Source organism: Callospermophilus lateralis, chromosome 15, assembly GCF_048772815.1.
Source record: "Callospermophilus lateralis isolate mCalLat2 chromosome 15, mCalLat2.hap1, whole genome shotgun sequence".
Taxonomy (NCBI): domain Eukaryota; kingdom Metazoa; phylum Chordata; class Mammalia; order Rodentia; family Sciuridae; genus Callospermophilus; species Callospermophilus lateralis.
In genome coordinates this window covers 78,381,164-78,397,206 of record NC_135319.1, presented here as the reverse complement: position 1 = coordinate 78,397,206, position 16,043 = coordinate 78,381,164, and the positions used below count along the sequence as shown (strand labels likewise).

The window sequence follows — 16,043 nt, the reverse complement described above, 5'->3', positions numbered from 1 at the left end:
TGAACTTTTTCTCAGGAGCAGATTGGAAAGTATATATCTGGGTGTGTGTATGTATATGTAGATAGCCATATCTATCTATCTATCCCTAATTGTTACAGCATTGAATATTTTAAAAGTTTGGCTTGCCCCAAACAAACTAGAACAATTCAATTTATTGTTTTCTGATCATAAGAATTTTACTACATGTTTATTATGAAAAATTCTGAAAACACAGAAAAGGACAAAGAAACAGATAAAAGTCATTTGCTATCTTAAAACGTTCTTAAGGTGGTCTACAAGTGAGTGGGTACCATCGTTCTTGGTCAGTGAAGGTAGTCTCTGATCAACAATTTAATACACAGTTCTGGGTATATTTTTTGAATGCCCAGCGTTACTTTCCTTCAGTTCCTTTGGGATCATCATGACTCCAGTATTTGACTTAGGTTTCCTCATTGGTACATAAGGCTTCACCCTGCTCTCTCTCTTGCTGACAGTTGGAGCAGTAGGATTTGTTGGTCTAACACAGTGTTCTGGACATCAGAGCACACACATAGCAAAGGATAGTCTATTGGATGAAAGGAGATGGGATGCAGAGGAATGTCAGCCTCTTTTTTCCCAGAAGTGTCATTGGGTTGACTTACTCATCTCACCTCAATGAAACCAAAGTTAAAGTTGGCCATCACCAAAGCTACTTTCTCTTTTAGCTGCAAATATTACCTGAGACACTTGCCAATTAAGAGTACTTCATTAAACCTCCAGTGTGTGCTTGTGCAGCAGAGTTCTAGAAATCATGCCTAATAAATAGCACAAACAAAACAAGATCAATGCCTACAATTTTGTTATCCCATTATAACATGACCTGAGACTACATTTTTCCATAGAAGACTCTGGATCAAACTGTACACCTGAAATATAGCTAGCCCACTTGGGACATCTGATAAAAGAATTAGCTTAGACTGAATTAGGGGTGTTGCTTTTAGAGATAGGTACTAAACTGGCAGGGCATGAGCCACAAGCAGGCTTCAGGAGTATTTTTTGTTTTGTTTTGTTTTTGGCTACACATATTTAAAAAAATTGAAGTTGTGAGTTAGGGGAATTCATATTTTCATCTTTTCTTGAAAAGTCTGAAAGGCCTGGGAAAAGAAGCCCCACTTTCTGCATGGTAGCAGGTGTCTGGGACTGAATGGTGGCTGTTCCCTGAGTGTGACTTAATCTCTTTGACCTTTCCTTCCTGGCTCTGGTGTGAATTTGAGTTTATTGTCCCTAATGTGGGGACTTTAGTGTTCAGGAAGTTTGGGGGAATCCATTTGCAAGAGCATTTGTGTGCTCTCAGTCTGATAGAATTAAAAATGGTGAAATAACTATGAAATTAAATAAAGCATGGGCCCTTAATTAGAGAGCATTCCCTTTAGATGGATTTTATAAACACTAATAGAATTAAAATGAGACTCTATATTTAGCAAAGAAACCCTTCAGAATGTAGATTGGAGCAATGGCCAGGCATTTGTGATGTTGCAAAGATGTGATTAATCATGGAGACTGTTAATTATGTCCTGCAGAGAAAAGTAATTGTGCTCTGTGACATACTTAATGCAGAATTATCGGGAAGGAAGATGCCATTTAAAAAATATAGTTTTCGTGACATTTTATCATGCATAATTCTGAATTCTAATAGACTCCATTATGAGTTGATAAGTTTTCACTCTGAATTAATGCATTAGGAAGTCACAGAACTGTAATCTCATTAATAGTTGACTTTGAAATGACTTTATATTTCCTAGCTTTCCCGATGCACTCAGGACACAGACAAACTTTTCTCCTTGAATCATGGAGTAAAAAGTATAAAAAGGTGCTATCCTTGACTCCAAATCCAACAAAAAAACACTCTGAGGCCCAGTAAAAAGTATAAAAAGGTGCTATCCTTGACTCCAAATCCAACAAAAAAACACTCTGAGGCCCAGTGTATTTTTCCTAGATCCTGTTCTAGAGGTTAACTTGTAAGTCATCCGTTTTTACATGGAACACATTTCCCTGTCTAAAGCAATACTAGCTCTGCCTATGGGGAACCTCTCATCCATATACCAGGTGAACAGTCCAAGCACACTAGCTTTGGCAAACCAGGTTTCTAGTGCATAGATTAAGAGCCACTCCTGGGATTCAAATCTAAGCTCTGACATTAGTAAGTGTGGCCTTGAGCAAGTCACCTGAGATCTCTGTGCCTTAGTTTGAACATTATAAGGTAGGGATGATAGTAGTGCCTACTGTTAGGGTGGTTGGGAGAACTAAATAAGTTATGTGTGAGAGACTTGGAGCACTTCGGGGGACACAGTGAGTGTCCTGGTGTTGGTCATGACAGACAAGAATGAAGGGAGTACAGACCAGGGAAGACAATGGCATACGAGCAGCAGCCATCGGACCCAAAGTGGCCATTAGGTCTATTTCATTTGCATCCCTGAATTTTAAAAATATTGAATTGTTTTCCAGCATTTAAAACTGCAGGATTTTTCCTGATAATATGGATTTCTGGTTTCTTTGGAATAATTGGAATGTCCCACAGATATTGGTGGCCTTCAGGCTGCAACTCCCCGACATGGCTACCATCTCAGGGAGGCAGCACCCAGAGACAGCAACAGGTGGACAAAAGGACAAAGACACAAGACTGTAGTATAGATAGACAGGAGATGGGGTGGGGCCCCTGTGAAGGGCAGAGCCAGCTGCCGAGAGCAGGCTGGTGGCCATGACTGCAGGTCCAAGCAGAGATGGCAGTAGACAGTGGGGACGCTGTAAGGGGTGTGGGGTTCTTAGGCAGGATGCAGCCCCACAGCAGCTGCCATCTACGGTGGGATCCTGGGTGGGGTTGGGGGCTTCAGGGAATGCACCAGAGATGTGCAGTGTGCCTGGGGGAAGTTTGGTGGTGATCAGCCCCACAAGCCAAGCCAGGGCCTAGCAGGCTCAGGGCCCTGACCTGGAGCTATGGGCAGATAGGCTCAAGCGTCCCGAGGGACTGTGTCATTTAAGGTCCTGGGAGCAAGGACCCACCAGCAATACCTACGTGCTCACTCTGCACAGGCATCTGTGACAGTTGAAAGAATGAATGAATGAACAAGTGGACAGATGGGAGGGACCAGGAAGGTGTAAGGGAAGAAGGGCAGGGTTAGGGATGAGTTGAATTCTTCTTTTACCTGGATTTCCGGCTAGCCTGCATGTGCAATTACTCAAAAGAGTCCTTAACCATCCAAACCTACCCTCATTTCTTTCACCCCAGATCTCCTTCTTGCTAAAAAGGCTTGGGGGCCTCCTGCTCCGCTCAGCTCAGCACATCCCCCACCCACCTGCTTTAAGCTGCACACCTGGGCCTTTATCCCCAGCTCCAATTCCCTTTGCCTGGGAGGTGCATCTTGGTCAGGTGTGTTTGGAGGAAGACATGATTGGATAAATACGGTTTCATGTGCAAATAGCTAATAACCCTTCACTCTCTAAAAAGCAATTTGCATTCTCAAAAGAGAAAATTCACTAGTCCCAAATATCTTGAAATGGGAAGCCTGGTGCTGGAAATCCCGCCTCCTCCCCGTCTGAACTCACTGCTTCCATTGAAGTGCTGAGCTAAGAGCAGTTTTCTTGGGAACTCTCACCAAGTGGAAGTGAGGGCCAGGCAGGGGCTGGTGCACAGCTGCAGTCACCCTAGGCTGTCCCTGTGAGGGGCCACTGATGTTCCTTTGCTTCCCACTCAGAGATGTGTATGGGCAGGGGTGGACTTGTTTTCTCTCTTTCATTTTTCTTTTAAACATCCCTTTTTTTGTGAGGCATAAGACATACAGAAAAGCATAGCAAGTGCAGATATTCATCTTGAATTTTTATAAAGTGGCTGTGTGCAGATCTTCCTTGAGAATAAGTCCAGGAATAGCATCATTGGGACATGAATATGTGTATTTGCCAAAATGCCATACCGTTTTCCAAAGCTATTGTGTCAATCTGCATATCTGTCTGTGGCATTATGGGGGTTTCTGTAGCACCACGTCCTTGCCAACACTTGATATTCTCGCAATTTTAATTTTCTCTCTTCAGGTGGGTGTGGAAGTATATCCTGTTGTGATTTTAGTGTGCATATCTCAGGTTCATAATGTGGACAAGCAGCTCTTCCTGTGTCCACTGGCCAGTGAGTGGGCCTCTTTTTTGAGTGTGCTGTTTTCCTGTCTATTGGCTCAGGATGTCTGTTGGTGTCCAGTTGAAATCTTTGGTTCTTTTTCTAATAATCTGAGAATCACCAATTGGTTGGGTTGGTGAAGGGACCCAAGCAAATCTTAGAGAAGAAAAAGAAAAAAAACAAGTGACATCTCTCTGTGCCTGTTTTTACCTAGGTCAACTACAGGCAAAGCATCGACAAGCTGAAGTACAGCTCTGTGACCAATACTCCGCAGATTGTTCAGGCCAAAATCAATGCCCAGCAACTGAGCCACGTAAGTCACCTGCCCCAGCCCGGCTGGAGGTGGGGGTCTTGTGATCACTGTGAGGCCTCTGAACATCTAACTCCCAAAGATTTGACTTTTATTAACAGCATCATGTCTTATTATGACCACAAAATGATCCCCCTCAAAAAATTTTTATTATGGAAAATTTCAAAAGTAAAGAGAATAACATAATGAATCCTCAGGTACCTGACCCTCAGATTCAGCAAGTACCCACTCATGTCACATCCTGCTTCATCTATAGACCCACCACATCCCCCCCCCCCCTATTATTTTGAAGAAAATAACTTAACATAAATATTTTACATATGTGGATCTTTAAAAGATGAAAAAGTTTAAACATGTTTATACCATTTTAATACATCAGACCAAAACAATAAACAAGACGTCCTAACAATAATTCTTAATGTCACCGGTGTCCAAAGTTCAGAGTTAGTTTTTGGTCAAGACTACATCTTAAATGATGCTGTGTCCTTCCTTAAGGAATCACACCTGGCTAGCTTGTGTGTGTGTGTGTGTGTGTGTGTGTGTGTATTTTAAGATGGCTCTTTCTTCAAATGAGCATTTGGTAATTTCTTATTGAGGATCTACCCTACATGCGGCAAAATGTTCAGCACCACAGCAAGTTACAAACATTAGTTTCATACCTTCAAGGGCTTGTAAAGGGAGTTGGTGAAGTTGTCGCAGGGGTCTCTTTTTTAAACACACAATTTTGAGTGTGCCTTTGAGTTGTTTATGTTTTCAATAGGCCCCTTCTATCTATTAATTAGAAACATTCCCCAGATTACAAGCTTCTTTGTAAAATGCCTTTTCCAGAAATTCCTTCCTAGTGATGGATCTCAGGGGAAAGTGGGAAAGAGTGTCTCCCCAAAGTTCTTTTTTTGCCCATATAAAAAACCTGCAGCCGTGTTTTCAATCCCTCAGGTGAATTACCGCGCTGACTATGAGAAAAACAAGTTGAATTACACACTGCCACAGGATGTGCCTCAGCTGGTGAAGGCCAGAACTAACGCCGAACTCTTCAGTGAGGTGAGCAGGCAATGGGGAGGGCACGGAGGGGGACGTGGGTGGACATGGGTGGATGTGAACGTGAAGGATCCGGCATGGTCCAACAGCAGGGAACCTTCTATTCCTGAGAGAGGTTCGTCAATGGCATCCATCGCATTTTAATTTTGAACTTTGCCATCTTGTGGCATCCATTCACTAGGGACCAATTGGTCAGAGCAACTCAGTTCTCATTATCCGAGCACATGTATGGCCTGTGAGAACACCATCATCAGCACCATCATCGCCATCACCCTGGTGACTTCTGACTGGTGACTTGCTGTGTGGACAAAACACAGACTTTAAGAACAATCTTAATTGCTAGAGTCTTGCAGAGTCACTGGTTGGCTGTGATTAGGCTTCTCCTTCCAGATTGGATTTGTGGGACAGGAGAAAATAACCCCAGAACTAATGTTTTTGTGAAAACCAGTTCTATACTGGGGTAGCTGGTACGATGTGACATGATAGGATACAGAGTCAGCATAACCCTCAGGAGCTGTTGTCGGGACCCAGTTGTTGGCATGGGCTTTGAGATTTGGTAGACCTGGGTTTTAGATGTAGGTACAGCCAGTTTTCACCTGGGTGACCCTAGGTGAGTTCTTTAATTTCTCTGAGCCTTGAAGGCCTAATGAGAAGATTTGCAATTAGTGAGTTAATGCATTTAGGACAGCACCAGCAAACCATAGCTGCTGTTACCATGGCAATATCAATACCTTCCATGACAAGGGCACTTGGCCAGGTCAGCATTTGTTTCCATATACCATATCTAAGTCATTCTCACAGCAACTCTGAGAAAGAGGAGATGATGTTCTTTTTTTGTAAATGGTAAAATCAAAGCCCAAAGATGTAATTACCCGTAGTCACATGACCAAGAAATAATAGAGCTTTGTCCTGAACTGTCCATGTGGCCCTCTAGCTAAGGAATCAATGAACTGTGTTAATAGTTATTATTACTATTTTTATAATAGCACCCAAGGACTCTGGCCTATAAGTTGTTAAAGAAACCTACTTTCCTTAAAGAAAAATTGTCTTCAACTTTTGGAAGGACTGTAGGTCTAGCAATTCCTGCTCACCTGTGTTTTTGTTTGTTAGGTTAAGTACAAAGAAGGCTGGGAGAAGACAAAGGGGAAAGGATTTGAGATGAAGCTGGATGCCATGTCTCTGTTGGCCGCCAAAGCCTCGGGGGAGCTTGCTAGCAATGTAGGTTTTCTCTCATTAACTCAGAAATGGATAAGGAATGGTTCCAGTAACGTGTCAGTGGTCCTGCTGAAAAAAAAAAAAAATAATGACTGTTAGCATTGTAAACATCGCAGCACTTTAATCTTCTTCTGGATCCACGGAAGACGGGGAGGTGTTTTCTCAGAATAGTTCTCCTTGCATTTGTTAAACCGAGCCCCTTGGACGGCAAGGTTTCTCTCGCACTCACAGTAGACTTTCTTTTTTCTCTCAAGATTAAATACAAAGAAGAATATGAGAAAACAAAAGGCAAAGCCATGGGAACAACCGACTGGAAGCTTCTGCACTCCCTGCAGGTGGCCAAGATGAGCAGCGAGGTAGATTCCCTTTCCACCCCCGCCCCCAGCCCTTTGCCTAAAGTTATGTTACTTTCAAAGTTTTTCCTGGCAACTTCACCTGGTCATTTAGGATAGCACCAGCAAACCGTATTTTTGATTTCTTCTTATTATTGATTTCTGCCTGCAACTCTTTTCTTTCCTGACTTGTGTAAGAGGTTTGCTCGCTTTCTTTATTTTACTGAACATGCTCTTCTTTTAAAGTAGAGGAAGAGTGTAGCCCTCACCGTGACAGCCTCTGCCGATCAAGGAACAGAGGTGTTTGGCCACAGTTATTTAATCCACACAGGTTTACCAAGCAGTTACTATGGGCAAAACACTTATGAGACACTGGGAGCTCCTAATGAGCTTCTCCCTCATGGAGCTTAGTTCTGCTGGGAAAGTGGCTTAGTCTATTTTTTTTTTTTTTTTTTTTTGCTATAATAGAATTTGCGAGACTGGTAATTTATAGAGAAGGAGGTGGTTTATTCAAGACGGCATTTGGTGAAGGCCTCATGTAGCATCACCGTGGTGGGAAAAGTGGGCAGGCAAGAGAGTACCTGCAACAGGGAGAACACAAGTGTGGCCTTGCTCTTCATAGCACATTCTTTTTTTTTTTTACGTGCTCAAAAATCTATTAATCAGATAAGCATAGTTATAAGTATCAGTACATATTTTATAAATATTAATATAAAATATGAATTGCAGAATATAGCATGCTAGTCTATATAATAACCTCTGATGTTTCTATCGCAATGTAGTAGCCCATTCTTGTGATGACTAGTCCGGTCCCATGAGGGGGAGAACCAGCTCCCTACTGAGACACAGTATCTTCTCACGTGGGCTCCCCCCACCCCCATGACCCAAACACCTACCTCCAAGCCCCACCTCCCCACTGCCTCATTGAAGGATTAAGCCTCCAAATGTGTTTTGGTGATGGGAAACCATGTTCAAATCTAGCAGGGAGCTAGGCAGTAAGCATCTCACTCATTGTGGTGATGTTCTGGAAGAATCCTGCAATCACAACATACATGGGATTCAAAGTGTTTACCAAACAACCAGGACATCCCAGGCTCCAACCAATAAGAATGATGCTTCTTGTAAACAACTCTGGTGGCTGGAGATTAACCATGATAAATATCACTTACCAAAGGGCGAGTCGGGGTATCCTTTGGGGAAGGAGAGCGTGGCTAGAAGGGACACAGCTAGTTCCTAATAGAGTCTTCCCTGCCAACACTGAGCAGGCAGATAGGGCCCACAAGCCCTTTGAGTTCCTGCTCTATGACCACTGCTCAAAGCTGCAAAGCCAGCTTATGCAGCTCTGAAGGTACAGGTGGACATAATTACCCGACAAAGCCCTTAAGAGGCCATGGCTTAGCTGGGCACATGGCACACGCCTGTAATCCCAGTCGTTCAGGAGGCTGTGACAGGAGGATCGTGAGTTGAAAGCCAGCCTGAGCAAGGCACTAAGCCACTCAGTGAGACCCTGTCTCTAATAAAATACAAAATAAGGACTGGGGTTGTGGCTCAGTAGTTGAGTGCCCCAGAGTTCCATCCCTGGTGTATCCCTCCCACCCTGACAAAAAGAGGTCATGATTTGAATGGAATATGTGCATTGGCCTCTGGGTTGCCTCTGGATGTGTCTACAGAGCAAGCCCTGTGAAATGCAGTCATGAAGCATAAAGAGGCATGGAGAATTTGGCTTAGTTTAGACAGAGAATGAATTGGTATTTTTATGCAGTTGGAGCAACTGAGGGTCATAAAGATGGTATCTTGCCCAAAGTCATAGGTAGTCAGGATAGAGATTAGACCCCAGAGCTCGTGCTAGCTGGCCTACCTCCTTCTACTCCAGCACCCTACCTTCCCCACCACCTGCCATCCTCATCTCTCACCTCCATCACTGTGATCACCACCAACACCGCCACCATAATTACCACCACACTACCATCATCACCTCCATCATCACCACCATCACCACCAAGCTCTTTATTACCACCATCACCACCAGACCACCATTCTCACCATCACCACCATCATCATCATACCAGGATCCCCATTACCATCATCATGGCAACCATTACCACCATGAACCACCATCATCACCATCAGGACCACCATCTTCACTATCACGGCAACCATTGTCACCATCATCAGCATCATTACCACCTTTATCAGTCATCATCATGGCCACCCTCATCACCAACATCATCATCACATCATTACTGCATCTCGTCACTGTCATCCTCATCATTTACATTTATCATGTGTTTGCTGTGTGACAGTCCCTGGACTAAGCACATTTCTGCTCCTCTTTCATATACTTATTACAACCATTTCAAGGAAAATGAGCCCTCAGGGAGGTGACATACCTTTCCAGAGGTTTCCCAGCTGGTAAAGGACAGATCAGGCTTGAGCTCAGGCTTGATTGGCTCTGAAGCCCAAGCTTTGTTATTCTGCTTCTGCAGATAGAGTGCCCTCCTGGAGCAGCCAGGTAAAAAGAGTTAAGATCCATAAGAGAGAGGTATCCCAGAGACAGGTGGAGGAGCCACAGCAGCCTGCAACACTGGCTTACAGAGCTAAGCTCTGGGTCAGACCTTTCTTACAGATGGATGGCATTGAAAGTACCCATTCCTCCTGAAAGCCTGGGAATCTTGTGTTTTCACATCACTTCTGCAAGAGCAGCCTTTAGGTCACGGGCCTTGTTTTGGTACGCCCCAGGTTGAATACAAGAAAGGCTTTGAAGAGAGTAAGACCCACTTTCACCTGCCCATGGATATGGTAAACATCAGGCATGCTAAGAAGGCCCAAGCTCTTGCCAGTGACCTGGATTACAGGAAGAAACTGCACGAATACACCGTGCTGCCTGAAGACATGAAGACTCAGTGGGCCAAGAAAGCCTACGGGCTCCAGAGCGAGGTGAGCCCTCCCTCACTGGCAGCTGTGCCCACATCTCACAACTAGGTACACTCTCAGTTTGAACTTGTGCATAAAACTATTTCATAACTCAGAGGACTAGGAGGAATTTCTGGAGATTTCAGGCCCAGGGAGGACAGGAGGGAGGCAGAATCATGACAGCACAGACTCAGGTGTGATGGATGGAGGTGTGGGGCTCAGAGCCAATGGGGAAAGTTAAGACGTGTTGGCACAAGCAAAGGGGAAACAAATCTTGGAAATTTAGCAGGTTGATAAAGAAGGTCCTTGGTCAAAATATATGAGAAATGGTCTTTAAAAATTTATTAAAATTTTTTTGAATTTATTAAAATTCTTTTGAATTTAAATTTTTAAGAAGCCTACAATTTCTCCAAAGAGTAATTTCAAATTTATTAAAAATTTTTAAAATTTGTATTTGTTCTTTTTAGTTATACGTGACAGTAGCATCTATTTTGATATATTTTTTGTAAGCATGGAATATATATTAATTCTAATTGGGATGGAGAAATGGCCTCTCTGTTAAGGTTGTGGTGTTTGAACACTTAAGTAGGACAGGATATTCTTACTACAAGGCAGGCCCAATGGCTTTACCTCCCAAGCAGAGAGGAGGGGGCATAAGGGAGGAGGGGGCAGTTCTTCTGGGGAAAAAACGCAGCATCGAGAACTTCCTGACTCTTGCACCAAATTTGTCCTGTCTGCACCTGTGTCTGTGCTGAGAGCCCGTGGTGTTTCTCTTGCAGCTGCAGTACAAATCCGACCTGGCGTGGATGAAGGGAGTCGGGTGGCTGACTGAGGGCAGTCTCAATTTGGAACAGGCCAAGAAGGCTGGACAACTGGTCAGCGAGGTAACCTGAGCTTATGCGCCTGGCTTTCAGTCGTTCTCAGCCCAAGTCACCGAGAGTGACCTTAGCGTCTGATTCCTCCTCCTCACTCCAAGCTTTTATTTTAGATGTGATTCAGGGGAGAGTACTTCTTCATTTTACATTTGCAGCACATCCTGAACTAACTTTCTACACCCTTAAACTTCCTGGAGAGGGATTTTTAAGAAGCCTACAATTATCCAAAGAGTAATTTCATACAGAAAGATTGTGCAGGTTGAGCATCCCTAGGCTAAAACCCTGAAATCTGAAATGCTCCCAAACCCAAAAGTTTTTAAGCACTAACATGATGCCCCAAGTAGTAAATTCCACACCATGAGACTTTGTTTCACATACAAAATTATTTAAAATATTGTATACTCTGGGGCATAGTGGTGCATACCTGTAATTCCAGCAACTCAGGAGCCCAAGACAAGAGAATTATAAGTTGGAGGCCAGCCTCAATAACTTAGTGGGACCCTGTCTCAAAATAAAAAAAAATAATAAAAAGGGCTAGGGATAAAGCTTAGTGGTCAAAATCCCCTGGGTTCATTCCCCAGTAACACACACACACACACACAAAATTATATAAAATTACATTGAGACCATGTGGATGAGGTATATGTGAAACATAAATGATTTTTTTTTGTTTAGACCTGGGTCCCATCCCCTTGATACCTCTTTATGTCTGTGTGAATATTCCAAAATCCAAAAACATCTGAAATCCAGAAAAGGCATTTTGGATTTAAGGGAAACTCAACTGGTAATGTTTTTCTTGTGTGAGGAGGATGTGATTGCTTCTGAATCAGAGTCTGATAATTGCGGTGAGCATTCTTTTTATGCCTGGGCCTTAACTGCCTTGCTGACTTCAGACACGTCACTCACTATCCTGACCCCCTTTTCCTGGCATTAAAATGAGAAGGTTGAACAGGACTGTCCCCAAGGGCCCTGGAGCCCTAAGCCTGTGCATCTCTTTATGCCACGGAATGGCAGCAGGCAGAAGAGGACTTTGGAAGGACATTTAATTTGGAAGTGTGACTATTTCAGGAACTTTGTTTGGGATCTTCAAAAGGGATTCTTGTCTCAGTGCCAGGAAGGCTGAGTCGGCATATCTCTTGCAAACGATAATAATAGTGATCAAATAGGTACCATTATGGACTGATGATAAATGTCTAATCACTGGTGCATTTGATTGACCACTTTGAGTGCATTAATGCAAACTGCTATTTATAGGTTACGACTGTCCTATATGGGTAGATATGATGATCCTATTAATATTACCATTTTATGTATGAGTAAAGCGAGACTTGAGTCAAACTTTAGGAGGGTAGCAACCTGGGGTTTGTACCCAGCTTGGGAGACCTAGTGCCCTAACTGTTGTCCACTAGGCAACAGGTAATGTTGCCAAAAGCATATTTTGTCATTTATTCTTACCTTTCCACTGCCCTTCTCTCAGACAAAAACATTTAGAGCCAGTCTGTATAAATAAGGAAGGTAGAAAGAGAGAAATGATCCTTTGGGGTTCCCACTTCCTAGCTTCCTGGAGACTCGCTCATTTCCAGGTGGAACAATGAAAGCCTGTTCTGTCTTGGATAGGGGTGTAGTCTGGAAGGGGACCCAGGCAGTGGGTCCTTTATCCTCAGGAACATCAATTTCTATCTCACTTCTTGGGCTGGCTACAGATTTTTAAGCTGTTTGGGGCCAAGAAAATTTTTCCCCTTCACTTTTTTTTTATATGCCAGAACAGATTTTTGCCTCCTTAGAAAGCAGTTAGTAAATAAATTTGAGCAGAGTCTGGGGTGACTGGAAATGTCAACAATGGAAGAGCAATGTGACATCACATGGTGAGGGGGTTTTCCTATTCTACACAGTGAAACAAGGAAGGAAAATTTGAAGACTCTTTAGCATATTTTCTTTAGACCCCTTTTTATATAAAAGGGAGGAAATTTGGAGCTCCCAGGGTTCCAATCAGTATTTTGGGTCCAGTTGTTCTATAATGCTCTTGCTAACGTCACTGAGAGTTTGGGTGGCCCCGGGCTGTGAGCTCATCTCTAGTGTCCCCACCACCACGTGAAGCTGTTGCTACAACCTGCCATCCCCAGAGGCCACCTTTCCCTCCACTTTGGCAGTTCCGGTGGAAAATCCAGAGGAACTAATTAATCTTCAGGAAAGACGAGAAGTTCCCACAGGGGGACAGAATTAGCACATTTGACAATTTGCCAACTAATCTGTGGCTGTGAGACGGGGACACGATGAGAACAAGACCTCCATGATCTGGGAGATGAGACACTGTGAGGTGACTCCCACCTGAGCACCAGCCTTCTGCTTGTGGCCCCTGGTGTTCCTCCTTTCCGTAGCCAGTGCTTCCCGGACAATCGTAGTGGCAACAATGGCAGTGGCAATGGCGAGGTTCTAAACACATGTGCCAAGGACTTGGCTCACGTGGGAGGAATAGCACTGAAGCTGCTGCTCCACCCCAGAGTGAAGGAGCTTCTGTTGTCCCTGTGGTAGAGTCAGAGCGCGGTGGGCGCAGGTCTGTAGGGACGCGCCCCGTGCCATGGAGCTGGGTTTGAACCCGGGTCCTTATGGTTGCAAAGGCCAAGTATCCTCCCCTTAACCCTCCTATGTCAGATCTAGATTTATAAAATGGAAGTGCTTGGTTGCACACAGTGAATTACAGTCTCTGCCACAGGAAAAACTAAAGTTCCCACCCAGTAACAGCCATGAAAACACCAGCGCAGGCTGACTTGGGGCCATGTGGTCCTGCTGGAGCTGCAGGACCAACTAGAACATTCTTCCCAGGGAAACGCTTGGGTCACAGAAAGTGTGTGCACACATGTGCTGTGTGCAGGGTGGTGGGGGGCAGCCCAATTATAATGCTGTGGAGTCCTGTTCCTTTTAGAAAAACTACCGGCAGAGGGTTGATGAGCTGAAGTTCACCAGTGTGACGGATAGTGCGCAGATGGAGCACGCCAAGAAGAGCCAGGAGCTGCAGAGCGGGGTGAGTCCCGGGCTGCCCTCTCTCCACCAGGCTGCTGTGTCATGGGCCTGGGAGCTTCAGGGACAACAGCAGGTGCTACCCAGGCACGACCCAGGAACCAAAGGACCTTCCCCTTAAACAGGCTGGACCCGGCTTTCCTCAAGCTTCCAGGCTGCATCTGGGGACTGGCCACTGGTCCCTGCTGCTTTGCTCAGCCCTCTTCTCCCCCAAGTGTTAGAGATAGGTGCAGGACTGTGACCCTTTTCTGCCTTCACGATTCCTTCTTTCTTTCTTCTTTCTCTTTCTTCTCTCATCAAAGACTATAAATCTTGGAGAAGGACATTTGCCTGTGGGATGTGTGCCGGTCACGCTCATTTAACCTCAAATACGGGCAGCAGACAGTGAGGCGCCATGTACACTATTTACAGATTAGTGTCCAGCACTGAGTGGATGCCCTCTTCCCTACAGCCTGGCCAGGCCCTCTCTAGTTTTCCTTCCTAAAGTCCAGGTCCCCCTGCTGTAAAGGATGCTATCATTGTCACTCGGACAGTGGAAAGCCACGGTTTGGAAGCTCAATTCCATGGTGGGGGAAGGGAGAGAGAAAGAGCAACAGTGCTGAGTTTTCCGAGGACAAGAAGTTCTCTCCTACTGTCCTTTTGGGCACTGCTCACTTTCTGGTGCCAGTGCCTCCCCATGCATCAAGTCAATTATGGAGGCACAGAGGGCAGAGTGCTCCTTATCTCTCCCTCCCTCCGGTGCTAATCTGACCCCCTGGTGGGCTAGTCTGTATGGCCATGCACGGTGTAAATGACAACAGCTTGGGGAGGTCGGTGGCTTCTGGGAACAAAGGTCTGAAAATAGAAACCTTGGAGGGGTCTGCAGGTTGGGCCCTAATTTAAACCTAATTTGCTCTATTCTGCCACCTAGTGTCTGGCCTGGTGGTTTGTTTCTCTTTACATTGTTTTTGTTTTTAATTGTATAACATTTGTACCTACTTTTGTGGTGCAGTATTGTAATTTGATACATGTGTACTGTTTTAGGCAGCTTTTTTGCTGCTGTGACCAAAAGACTTGACAAGAACAGTTTTAGAGGAGGAAAAGTTTATTTGGGGGTCACAGCTTCAGTGATGTCAGTCCACAGAGGGCCAACTCCATTGCCCTGGGCTGGAGATGAGGCAGAACACTATGGTGGACGGGTGTGGTGGAAGAAGGCCGCTCAGGACTTGGGGGACAAGAAGCAAAGAGAGACAAGCTCAGCTCACTAGGGACAAAATATATACCCCAAAGGCATGTTCCCAGTGACCTACCTCATCCAGCCACACCCTACCTGCCTGTGGTTACCACCCAGTTAATCCATTCAAGTGGATTAATGCACTGAGTAGATAAAGCTCGCATGACCAAATCATTTCACTTCTAAACTTTCTTGCATTGTCTTACACATGAGCTTTTGGAGGATACCTCATCTCTAAACCATAACATGTACAATGTGTAATGATCAAATCAGGGTAATTAACATTTCCGTCTCCTTAAATATTATCATTCCTTCTTAGCAAGGTCATGTTGGGAATTTTCAAACTCTTCTCTAGTTATTTGGAGATATATGATTAATTGTTCTAGACCATACTTGCCCTTGTATATATAACTTTAGAACTACCCTGTGCCATCTGTATTGTGGGACCCATTACCCATCCTCTATCTTCCCTTCCTAGCCTCTTTCCTTCCTGGCCTCCAGTGACCTCTGTTCTATTCTCTATGTGAGCTGCTGGTTTGAGTCCCTACAGATGAGTGACATCATGTGTAACTTGTCTCTGTGTTTGGCTTCCCTTGGCGCAGTGTCCCCCAGTTTCCCACTTGCTGCAGCAGTTGTAATGCCTTTCCCATCACCCCCACCTGCTTCTGACCCAGTGCTCTCTCCCAACAGGTGGCCTACAAGGCAGAGAACCAGCAGTCTGTCCACCAGTACACCATCAGCAAAGACGAGCCTCTCTTCCTACAGGCCCGGGCCAACGCTGCTCACCTCAGCCAGGTACCGCCGGGGGCGTGGGCAGCCATGGGCTCTGCTGCTTGTGCCTTTAGCCACGCAGCCCACCAGCCACATTGGTGGTGTCTGTGCCAACAGAGGTGACTGACATGGGGTGGTTCTAAACGTTGCTCCCTAGCACGTCTGGTTCCTGGGCCATGTTCCTGGGGAGGGGCTGGCGGCCTTTCCTAGCAATGAGCTGGAGGCAGACTTGAGG

At 44.9% G+C, this 16,043-nt stretch overlaps 1 protein-coding gene across 3 annotated transcripts in view; it reads left to right on the top strand.

Annotated features, from left to right (window-relative positions):
• Nrap (nebulin related anchoring protein) overlaps positions 1-16,043 on the top strand; it is a 71,201-nt gene that overhangs the window by 20,650 nt on the left and 34,508 nt on the right. For all 3 annotated transcript variants that reach the window (XM_076835277.1, XM_076835278.1, XM_076835276.1), the window contains 8 exons: positions 4,338-4,436; positions 5,370-5,474; positions 6,582-6,689; positions 6,941-7,042; positions 9,758-9,955; positions 10,711-10,815; positions 13,730-13,828; positions 15,728-15,832. In XM_076835277.1, the coding sequence (XP_076691392.1) occupies positions 4,338-4,436; positions 5,370-5,474; positions 6,582-6,689; positions 6,941-7,042; positions 9,758-9,955; positions 10,711-10,815; positions 13,730-13,828; positions 15,728-15,832 (921 nt within the window). The remainder of the gene's footprint in view (positions 1-4,337; positions 4,437-5,369; positions 5,475-6,581; positions 6,690-6,940; positions 7,043-9,757; positions 9,956-10,710; positions 10,816-13,729; positions 13,829-15,727; positions 15,833-16,043) is intronic.